The sequence below is a fragment of the Chiloscyllium plagiosum genome, unplaced genomic scaffold, assembly GCF_037043375.1.
Source record: "Chiloscyllium plagiosum isolate Xiang-an unplaced genomic scaffold, Cpla_swu_hap1 HiC_scaffold_20, whole genome shotgun sequence".
NCBI lineage: Eukaryota > Metazoa > Chordata > Chondrichthyes > Orectolobiformes > Hemiscylliidae > Chiloscyllium > Chiloscyllium plagiosum.
Genome location: NW_028270158.1, coordinates 52,973,847 through 52,986,091, shown reverse-complemented (window position 1 = coordinate 52,986,091; position 12,245 = coordinate 52,973,847). Strand labels below are relative to the sequence as shown.

Genomic DNA, 12,245 nt, shown 5'->3' with positions numbered 1-12,245 from the left:
ATCAATTCAGTGTACTCCATATGCTATCAGCTAGTTGGGGAAGGTGTCATAGTTTCAACGTATGTCTCTCATGTCCTTGCAAAAGCTATAGACTAATGATGATGGGATCTTTAGTTATCTCAATGTAACTGGAATGGTGACTGTGTGAAGGACTGAAGAGGAAAAAGGTTTCTGAACTATACTGAAGAGAGTTGTCTCCGCAGAGCAAGGGTGTCCTGCAAAGCAGTCACCAGTCTGTGACTGATCTCATCATTGTAGTGAGAATTATCTGGATAAGTTGAAGTTTGGTAGGCAAAACTTGAATGGGCCACCTTTAAAGTATATGCTTCATATATGGATCGGGTACATTCCCATGCGGTTGACAGTAGGACAAATCAAGACCCTGCACAATGCATGGCAAGAACAATAGTGAATAAGATGAAACAAAGATGATGTAAATAACAGATTGATAGGACGACTGACAGCCAGCCTGAACATAGAAATTTTAGAGGAAGAAATGACAGACAAATAGTATAAAAATAGAATTGCTACTAACAACAGGTTAGTAGCAATAGCATCTATTGTAGTCATGTTAATAGACGAGGAGTGGGGCTGATCAAGGACCAAAAGGAGGAAGAATTTGTGAAGGCAAAAGACATGGGAAGCGCTGTCCTGTGAGGTTGGAAAAGGCAGATACTCTTGCAACATTTGGGAAGCATCTGGATAAGCACTTAAAATGTCAGAGCCTGGTACACTGTAGAACAAGTGCAGATATGTAGGATTAGTGTAGTATGTTTATTGGTCAGCGTAGACCCGGTAGGCCAAAGGCCCTGTTTTTATGCTGTATGGTATATGACCTGCTTTTGGTGCATATTCAGTGCCTTACATCTGTTGTTACCAAGGAAGATAATGCAGTTTGGATCAGAGAGAAAGAGGAGACAGTTGAGATTCCAGATCAGCTAGAAATTGATCAAAAAGAATTATTTAAAGTTGATAAGTCACCAAGGCTGGTAGAATGCACCCAAAGGCAATAAGAGTAGGAAAGGAAGTACAAAGTTGCAGCAATAAATCCAATACCTATAGGCAAATCAGTTTACCTTTGGGCAAGTGTGTAGAAGCTATAATTCGGGACAATATTAAGTTAATTACACCAGTGTGCAGTCTAATAAAGGAAAGCCAACAAGGATTGTTGAAAGCAAATTCATGTTGAATTGCCTTGACTTTGTTTTTTCACCTTGAGGATTGACGAGAGTAATGCACTTAAAATGGTATGTATGGACTTATAAATGATATTTAATAAAATTCTGCCCAGTCAGTTTGCCAGTTGTGCACACATGTGTAGACTCTGCAACAGTTCCTACAGGTTAGAGGGTAGCTAATGCATTACAACTATTTAAAAAGGGAGGTTGAGAGAAATCTGAATTATTGACCAGTGGGTCTGACATTGGTAGTGGGGGAAAATGCAACAGAGTGTTATCAAGGATTTTGTCACTGTACCACTGCATTCTAAGCGCACTATCAGACAGTCAGTATGGGCTTATAAAAGAAAAATCATGCTGGACAAATCTTCTAGAGTTTTTCAAGGGTAAAACTCGTGTTCGTCAGGGCAACTAGTAAATGTGATTTATTTGAACTTTCAGAAGGCTTTTGACAAAGTCCCACATAACAGATTAATGCGTAAACTTATTTGGGATTGGGGTTAGTATATTGAGATGGATAGAAAATTGGTTACCAGATAGGAAGCAAAGAGGGTCAAATCCAGTGGCCTAATGGATAAAGCAATGAGTTCCTAAACCAGGGATTGTGGGTTCAAATCCCATCTGTGGTGTTTGGTTTCTCTATCCATGCTGGTTGAGTGTCCTTTAAAAGGTAATAAATTAGTTAGACACGATTCCCCTTTCATGAAGCCATGTTAACTCAGCTTGGAATAGGTATTGAATTCCCAAATGTGTTGTTTATCACTTCCTTAATAATTGATTCCAACACATTTCCCTTTTTGAATAAGAGTGTCATATTGACAGTTTTCCAATCCTCCAGGACTTCAGTATCCAAGGTGTTTTGGAAAATTACAAACAATGCACCCACTATATCTGTGGCTACTTCTTTTCGGTTCCTCAGATGCAAGGACTTAACTGCTTTTAGCCTCATTGCTTTGTCTAATACTGCTTGTCTCGTAATTCTTCCCCCATATTCTTTAGTATAAATGGCATGTTCAAAGTATCTTCCACTGTAAAGACTGGTGCAAAATATCTGTTTAACTCCTCTACCATTTCCTTGTTCCCCATAACCATCTCCCCAGATTCATTTTCTAAGAGGCCAATTGTTCACTTTGACTTCTGTCAATTTATATTGGTGGGGTGGACAGCTAGCAGTAGTGCTAAGTGATGTAGGTTCTGAAATAAAAACAGATGAATGAGGTTCTCCATTAGGAAATGAGAGTTGGGTCGTAGGTTAAAGAGGAAAACAACTAAGATTATAATCACTCGATTCCTTCCAGTGTTACATGCTACTGAGTATAGGAATAGGAATATAGATCAGATGAACACATGGCTAAATAGATGATTTAGGAGGGAGGACTTTAGACTTCTGGATCATTTACTGCAAGTAGGTTTTCTGATGCAGCAGGCAGTGAAGCCAACTATATGTTGGCATTCATAGCTAGAAATTCCAGTACAGGACCAAGGATGTTTTGTTGCAATGATGCAGAGCATTGATGAGCCCACGCTTTGAATACTGTGTCAAGCTTTGGTCTCCTCATCTGAGGAAGGATGCAGTTGCTATAGAGGGAGTGCAGCAAAAGTTTACCAAATTGATCCCTGGAATGGCAAGACTGACGTGTGAGGTTGAGTAGGTTAGGATTGTATTTCAGAAAATTGGGAGGGTTGGATGCAGGAAGGATGTTCCAGATGGTTGAAGAGAGAGAGAAAAGCCTGTGGAATTCACACTCTCAGAAAGTGGCTGTGGTCAAAACACTGTTCTCAAGAAGGAGGTCGATGGAGGTCTTATGGCTAAAGAGATTAACACATATGGTGAGGAAGGCAAGGTTAGGATATTGAGCTCTGTAAGTAGCCGTGGCTGTATTGAATGATTGAAAAGGTTTGAGGGGCTAAATGACCTATTCCTCCACCTATCTTCTCTGTTGCTATAAAATAGCAAGCAACTAAGCAGTCATGCTAATTACTATGGAATCAAGTGGAAGTAGTCCGCCAAGCGATCTACCAGGCTGTGTCCAATGTAATGTTCCAATGAAACACAACACAGGCTTGTTTTCCATTTAGGAACTCCACTACAGCCTTGTGGCCTCAATATTGAATTCAGTAACTTCGTGAACACTCTGCATTATGTCTTACATTCTCTGCCTGCTGCCACTCTCAGCACACCCACACACAAACGCACAGTTGTCTTGTTTATTAGAAACAATCGTTCTCTCTGTCTGGTATCTTAATTTACAGGCTTCTCACTTTTTTTCCTCCACTATTAACAATTCTTTATCTTTTGCACTGAACCTTTTATTCCATTTGCGCTCTTACTCCGAAAAGTATTCAAAGCCACTTAATTTCTATGGCCTTTCCAATATGAAGAAGAGTCCTACCAGGACCAGCATTAACTCTGCTTCCTTCCACAAATCCTTTAGAACTACTGAGTTTTTCCAGCATTCTCTGTGTTTGCTTCAGATTTCCAACATTTTAAGTATTTTGCTTTTAGTCAAGTGTATGCTTATGTTTCTCAGGTCAGTGCAAGAGCCATTGCTGCTCTTGATCTATGTTACATTTAGACTCTGGGTACACAGCATCTCTTTGAAATTTGCAGTTGATGCAAACCTTGGAAGTACTCCTAACTGTAATGAGGATCGGAATTAACTTTGAGAGAACATAAACAGATTGGTCAAACAAGACACATGGCTGATGAAGTCTAATGCAGAAAATGTGAAGCTGAAGACTTGAGTATGAAGTATGAGGGGAATATGAATCTAATGTGGATAAGATAACTTAAATGGTTCAGTCTAATGATGATGTGGGAACATTCAAATATTCATTTAACTGAAGGAGGCAGAACAGAGAGAAATGATCAAAAAGAAATGCTGGACCAGAGACTTTGTAAATAGAGGAGTGTATAAAAGCAAAAAACGTTGTGATGAATCCTTGTGGAGCTCAAATTTGGCCTCACCTTGAATCTTGTCTCCATTTATGGTTACCACATTTCAGAAGAACTTTGGAAAAGATCCAGAATAGATTTATGGGAATGGTTCCAAGATTAGGGTCCTCTGTTGTATGGATGGTTTAGAAAGGTTGTGCTGTTCTACTTAGAATGTTGAGAGAAGATTTGACAAAGATACCTAAAGTGGCCAGGGCTGTGGAGTTTGCACGGGGATATTGTTTGCATTGGTAGAAGGGTCAAGGATCAGAGAATGACGATATAGGGTAAATGACTAATGAACAAAAAGTGACGTGAAGAAAATCTATTCTACATGTGTGGCTATGATCAGGAACACGTGTACGATTGTAGAGGAGACGGGTTCAGTCATGCCTTTGAAAAGGGAATTTAGACAGTGATCTGAATAGGAAATCTTTGCAGGGTTGTGGCGAAAGATCATGATGATGGTACTGAGTTGTACAGAGCTGGTGTTTACTCGATGTACCACATAGCTGTATACTGTGCTTTAATCGTTCTACCTTGTAACTTTTTGTTTGGTGAAACAGCTTCTATGTATATTGCATGCTCTTTATGCCAGCACACTTTAGCTTCAACAATATTTCAAATTCAAACTGCAGCATCTTTCACAATCTGCATGCAGTTGCATTTTTATTTTACATTTTACGTCTTCATGTGAAGCATTGTCTTATTTCATACCAATGACAATGGTACCAAGTAGAATTTCTTAACCAGTACTGATGGCAGCTGGACATTGTTTGCGGTGGTGTAATTAACTTTGAAAGAATTTTGCATGAGAATAGATGGGTTTAGCTTTGCAATCTGTAATCAATTGATCCTCTGCTCTGTGTTTTATTTACCTATTCCTTTTCTCATTCCACACTCTCTCATTTCATTTCCTTCTCAAGTTTTGCTTTCTATTATATATCCTGGTCTATGTTTTAATAGAGGTTTTAATGGATTTCTTCTGATATTTCATACAGTGAGTCAAAGGTTGTATGTTGTCTGACGTGGTTGGATTTGAAAGTGGAGGATAGCTTGGGAAAGCGCTCGTTTAAAAAAAAAATTAGATCTTTGTACCAAATTTAAATAATGTACAGTCCTGGAACTCGCTATTGGCATGAGTAACTGTGGTATTTTTGGGATTGATGATGTGAAAAGCAATTTGTGCAACCACTTAGAAAACAAAATAGCTGTTTGAAGAGTAAAATGCATCATGTAGGCTCCAACCCTTGAATTTATGATGAGTCAATAATTTCAAAATAGGATGATATTCTCCCTCAGGCAGAAGTCGCATGACACCAGGTTAGAGTGCCACAGGTTCATTTGAAATCACAGGTTTTCGGAGTGCTGCTCCATCAGGTGAAGTGACTTCACCTGATGAAGGACCAGCGCTCTGAAAGCTTGTGATTTCAAATAAACCTGTTGAACTATAACCTGGTGTCATATGATTTCTGACTTTGCCCACCCCAGTCCAACACTGGCACCTGCAAGTCATGACTCCTTCAGAAAATTTAGGAGAGAGAAAAGAAAAGTCCTGAATGAGTTCATGCAAGGAGCAACTGAGTCAGAATCTGAAAATTCCCCTTCCTCTTGAATTTGTTGATCTTCATCCAGGCAGGGTATGGCTGCTGCAGCTAGTCTCAGTGCCTTGTGTCCAGTAAAGAGTAAATCTGTGAGAATTCCTATTCCAGATTTCTGTCCAGAGATTCCTGCTATGTGTGCCCATGTGAAGACAGGGTTAACTTTGAAATGCTGGCCTTATCTAACGTAACACATGAAAAAGTTGTTAAAATACTGGAAACTACCTGGGATCTATGAAACCACATCTCAGTAAAGAATCAGTGCCTTAAATGGAGATTGGGAAGTGATATAGCAGCACACCAAGAAAACCAAACTGTTAGGTGGTTTGCCAGTCACGTATGGAACCATGCTTATAATTCTCTTTCTTTTGCAGTATGCAGATTTTCAATTTGCTATGCAAATGAACGAAGAACAATATCAGAAGGTAAGTGCAAGTTGTATGGCATCTCAAGTCTCCACATTAGTTTCTAATTTCCAACTTGAGTAGCAGCAAACTTCATACTACCTTTAGAAGTGACCTTGATTTCTCCCAAAAGCTGAGAGACATCTGAATGTTCCATCATCTTAAAACATTGCTGCAACTCCTCTGTGATCTGATTTTTAAAACAGATGGGATTTGTTCTGCTGATCAGTTTGTTGAAAAAAGGCCTGCTAGGAACCATCCAAGCATAGATTATATCTTGAACTGCTGTAAATAAATGCAAACTTTTTGAATTTGTGTTTTTGCCTATCCTTAATTCTATTTCTTCGCTTCTATGTCAGTTTTGTACTCGACTGACTTTCTCTTTCCAGATGCCAATAGAGCTGTTGTGTATTTCCAGCATTTTGCTTTGAAATCTCGCACATTGTGAATATTTATCTTCAAGCTGGAATAGTATTCCTCTTTTGCCTTTTTCTCCCAAACTATTGTGGGCGTTTTATATATATACTGTCTGGATAGTTCATTACGTGGTTTGAATGATGTCATCTGATTCCACAAAGAAAATATGGAGTCCAGTATTGTATTACAAACTTCAGGAGCCATGAATAAAATTACATGGAAACCCATTTCTCAAGAACCATATGGAAATCTACAGTTCCAAAACTATAGGCAGGAAGCATGTGTGCAAATTGCCAACCATCATGCAGCCATAGCCAAGTCTTTGACCCGTTGTTTTCCATCCCTTGTGCAGCACTCTTCATTCTAGTAAAGCCCATAATACATATCCCTATATTCATAAGCATGGATGCTTCTGAATCTTTAGACCAAGGGTTAAAAAAAGTTTTTTGTTCAAATTAATAATTCTTGTAAACCATTCTTTTTAGGCATAAATTCTGTTAAAATGTTGTCCTTGGAATAGAGTTGCTGTTTTACAACTTTTCTATTAATTTCAGCAGATATTCCTAACTACTCTCCTGTCATTAGCCAATTATTACTTTAATGATTCAGATGCCCATGCACCCGTCATTTAATTCACCAGCATCAAAAGATAAAGCATGGCACTTCAAAACAAAATAATATGCGTTGTGCATCTTCATTTTTTTTCTACTTGAATCATACTTTGCTCAATTTTGAATCCACGCTGTAGGGATTCAGTTATTTTATGTATTAAATGGCTAAAGCTAACCTGACTGACTATCATTTCTGTCTGGTTCAGATAAGCCTACTTTTAGCTTAATCTTAAATACAACTTTAAAAGCACCCTTTGAATCTATCATTTTCTCTGTGAGGCTCTCAAAATGTGGATTGGTAAAACCGGGTATATTGTTGGAACTGTGCCTTGGGAAGGATCAGCAACAAGGTGGAATGATTGTCACAATCAATGTAACTACTGCAAATGAGAGAGCATGGTTTTAATTTATTGTCGCACTTCATCATTGCCTTCTATTCAGAATTGACCAAGTTTTCATAGAATTGATTTTCCAAAAGTACACTTGGTTTGGAAATTTGTGGAAATAAATTACAAAGCATTGGGACTTGAACTTAGACAGTTTGCAATAAAATTCAGCTTATTCCCATGCAGCATGTTCTACTCAATGCTATTGAAATAGACTTAATTTTCACAAAGTGCATTCCTTGTCAGCTGTACAGCCTGAGGGCAAAATATTTCAAATTGGAAATTATAGAAGGTATAATAGATATAATGTTTTTCTGTATACAGCATGCTCCACTCTGAGGTGCCTCAATACATTTTCAATTTTCTTGATTTACAATGTTTATTCCTTATAAGGTGCACAGCCAAAAGGATTTTACAGTTTCTAGCAGCTCAGTTTACAAAGTCTCAAAGGCTTCAGGCAGTAGTTCTTCCCAGTTGTATCGCTGTGGCTGTCCCAAGCTTCAGTGTGTCCCTCAGCACATAGTTATGGACGTTGCTGAGTTGGTGATCCCCCAGGTACAGGAAGTTGAGATCAGATGTTGTCGGAAGTATCTGAAGAAAAGGCCCTTTCTCCCCACTCGCCAAGCTACATCTTGGTAATTGTAAGTGCTGGTGAGGAGGCCTTTTGCCATATAACTTTGACAGTCTGCTTGGGGCCATCTGGCAAGTCCTATACATCCTCTTCCCAAAGAGCATCAAGGACATTGCATGCTGATGATCACTGCCAGATGGTATGTGATTCATGGTGTTTTCTACCTAATATTGTCTGCGAGAGACTAGAGGAAAATTGCAGAATTATTTAAAACAGACTTGAAGTAATCCACTGTTTCAGTTTATTTTAAATTATTGGATTAGTTGAACTTGATAAAAAGTGAAATAAAATTTCATATTGTCAAAAAATCCTGAATAGCAAATAAATCCATGATTGTTGCACACAGGATGGACAGCTGATTGAATGTGGCTGCTGTTATGGAGAATTTGCCTTTGAGGAGTTGACACAGTGCAGTGACGGTCACCTCTTCTGTAAAGAATGCCTCATAAAATATGCACAAGAGGCTGTGTTTGGAGCTGGCAAGGTAAAGTCTTAATTTAAAACGTGTCCTTTGATAAACTGAAGACTTGCGTCCTTGAGATTTAATTGTGTACGTAGAATAATAAGACCTGGATTCTGTCATCATCCACTACTTTTTTGACATTGTCTAGTTAAAGTTATTTCATTGTATAAGTTGTCTGAAGTTTGGCAGTAGCTTGCATACCAAAGAGTTAAAAAGACTTTTTTTTTGTTTGTTCTGTGCTAAATCTCTTACCATTGATCTGTATTTGTATGAATGGCAAGTTGAAAATGATGTGTATCAGAAGAAGCCAGGTTAGTTCGGGATTTTCAATTGACTAGTTGCTCCTGTGACAGTCCAATTAGCGCCTGGTCTGAAGGAAATGGGTTTTGGATGAGTATTATGTAAATATGGTCATCATGCAAATGAGAGAGTTCCAAGGGAAATTAATGATTGAAAAGTACAAAGTTGGTATTTGGAATGCCATAATGCATCCCTCTCGTACAGTACAAAAAGGAAAATACAACAAGCTAAAACTTTCGATCATTAACCAAAAAACACAGGTTAAATGTTTCTTTGTGTTGAATTCTGGGTAAGCAGAAGGGAGTGCTTAAAGTGCCAGATGACAGACATTATTAAGAAACCAATCATGGTCAATTGGTTCAAATATTAGAATGGGATTGATGGAAGTCTGTTCCAGGATGATATTGTTACCTGTTGAAGCAAATAAATTTCACACAAACATCTGGTATTGGAGAAACAATCTGAAGTCCACCAGAATAGTTTTCTTATTTGTAATGCCATGACCAAACCAAATTTGAGAATCTGAGATTGGAGATAATATATGAAGGATGAGGGATTCGGGAAAAACTATTTTTAAGGTATGGTGGAACACTGAGGAGTTGAGAAGAAAATACTGACAAGTGGGATTTAAATATCACTGGCTTCATGGTTTGTTCGTCTTGTGGCTTTCTATGTAATACAAAATTCTCACTCAGAATGAGATAGTTGAAGATAATATCAAACACACCTGGAAGAGCATGAATTTGGAGCAGGAATGGGCCTGTTGGTTCTGATCTGCCATTCAAATAAGATCATTGCTGATCTAATTGAGCCTTCACTACGCATTCCTGACTCGCCTTGGATAACCTTTGACTTCTTTGTTTGTCAATATCTACCTCTAACTTCAAACAGGAATAGGCAATGACTTTGCTGTCTGGGCTGAGTGTTCCCAAAGACTCAGCCATCTGAGAAAAATATCGTCTCTGCCTTAAAGAGACTTTAAATTTATATTTAAATCTTAAATGATCATTAAATTTAATTATTCACTTAACATTTGTTTGTAATCAACTTTGTCTGATGTTGACAAGTTAATACATTTGGTAATTAATTTTTGGTGGCCAAACAGTTGCCTTTTGAATTTTTCAATGGATCATTGTGTCTAGTTTTCTTTTGTTTTCAGTCCCAGTTGTGTTGTATGGATAGCTCTTGTAGCTGCACGTTCCTCAACGGTGAACTGGAAAAGGTATTGCCAGAGAACATACTATGCAAATACTATGAACGTCAAGCAGAAGAGGCAGTTGCCACTGCATGTGCTGATGAGCTAGTACGGTTGGTATCTCATACACACATTCTGTACTTCTCAATTAACCAATTCTAGACCAATGTTGAACCAGCATGCAGCTTATTAGATAATGCCTTAAGGGTACACTAAAACGTGTTTAAATAGGTTGGTTTAGAAATAATTTATTAGTTACAATTGTGAGTTATTTGCTGGGATTGATCACTATTTATAAGTATTTCGAGCGATTGTTCGATGTAAAAATGGTGTTTATCTGAGCACTGTTAGGGTTCACTTTAAATAAAGAAGAAGAAAGACTTAATTGCAAAACATTTCCTACAATCTCAAGAACCTCAGAACTGACTTATAGCCAATTAAGTTATTTTCAAGGGAAGTTGCTATTGTTATGAAGGAAATGAAGAAACCAGTTTGTGTAGAGCAATGTCCGACAAGCAGCTCTGTGATAATGACCAAGTGATCAGCTTTTAATGATATTGCTTGTGAGTTTAATTTTTTTCCAGGGCATCTCAGGTAATTTTCTGATCTTTAAATTTTTGTGTCTATGTACGGGAATACATGGGGTCTCAATTTGATGTCTGTCCTAAAGAGGACATCTTTAGAAGTTAAGCATTCCTCAGTAATGGAATGGGATGGCAGCCTTGTCTGTATGTTCTAGCCTCTGGAATACTGTCTGTGTTGAAGAATTATCTTTCACTAATGCTGACTTAAGACTTGACATAAATATTTACTTTTAAAATGCATTTAAACATGAAGTTGCTATACAAAGTGCATTATTTTAGCGTTTATCTTGTGTAGAAATAAGAAATCTTGGTGCGTTTATGTTTAGCTTTAGTGGTACAGCATGTGGAGTGCTGTCGACGGTCTCCACCATGGGGGTTCAACAAAGGTGCTCCCGATTAATTCTTAGAATGGAGAGACCTCTCCTATGAGAGGAAATTAAATAGAATGGTCCTGTGTTTTCCAGAGTTAGGACAAGAGGGAATCTTTTTGAAGCTTAAAAATCTGTAGAGGCTTTGATGTGAAGAAGTTGTTTCTCTGGTTGCAGAGTCGAGGATTTGGGGCTGATTAGTTAGAACTGAGATGAGAAATTCACTCAATGTTGTGGAATTGTTTACCTCGGAGCTGTGAATGCTTACTGACTGACTTTATTAGCAATTTTGATCAATAGAGTTTTTTTTGACTCTGGGGGCATCAAGGGATAGGGGATATGAAAAGGTAGAGTTGAAGTAGAAGATTAGCTTTGATCTTATTTGAATGGCAGAGCAGGCTCCAGGGACTTGGAAGGCATTCTTCCAATCAGTTCTTAAAGTAGGAACTAAATTTAATATCCTAACCTTTTCCTTTTGCAATGTTCTTATTTCTGCTCCTGCCATGATTTTGAACCAGGCCATTTGTTGATGCACTAGTGGGATACTGTAAACAGGAAAGCTCGGCAAAACCCAGCTGTCAATCCGCATTGCAAGGTGCAGTTGCTTCAATGTCCTGCTCCACCTGGTGGTTTGAGTCAGAGCTAACAAAGCTGTTCCACTAAAACCAACAGAGTTTAGTCACAAATGCTGTAGACCCGAAGTTGAGTGTGCTCAATCATGGCTGACTGGGTTACCTTTATTCTGAATTTGGTAATTTACTGATTTCTTTAATACATCAACTTGTTACTGATACTACCAGTTTGTAAGCATCCATTTTATTGGATTTCCATGCTGTCAGTGGCATGTTCACTCGCATTAATTAAAATGATGCTGTCTTGCTATATTGCCACAATACTTATAGTCTTAAGGATTGGAAGAAGAACCCAATCTCCAAACGAAGCGCTGACAAAAAAAAATTATTTGCATCCAACTGAAATACATGAAGTATATTTGCCTGTCCTGATTTCTGTAGTCATTGTCCTTTAGAGGGTGCCATTCCATAGGTATAGAAATTCTTTTCCTTGCTTTGCTCACTTTTCCATTAATTACATGTGAGCCTGAACATTAATTGTCTGTGGGCTATTAAATCACATTGCAGCTAACATATAGATACAATTAAAAGTAGGGTACA

The 12,245-nt window shown here is 38.1% G+C and overlaps 1 protein-coding gene across 1 annotated transcript in view; it reads left to right on the top strand.

Annotated features, from left to right (window-relative positions):
* The window catches only part of rnf216 (ring finger protein 216), a 229,897-nt gene that overhangs the window by 81,330 nt on the left and 136,322 nt on the right, over positions 1 to 12,245 (top strand). Inside the window, exons 10-12 of the mRNA XM_043711263.2 lie at positions 6,089 to 6,139; positions 8,510 to 8,647; positions 10,086 to 10,234. Coding sequence (XP_043567198.2) covers positions 6,089 to 6,139; positions 8,510 to 8,647; positions 10,086 to 10,234 — 338 coding nt within the window. The remainder of the gene's footprint in view (positions 1 to 6,088; positions 6,140 to 8,509; positions 8,648 to 10,085; positions 10,235 to 12,245) is intronic.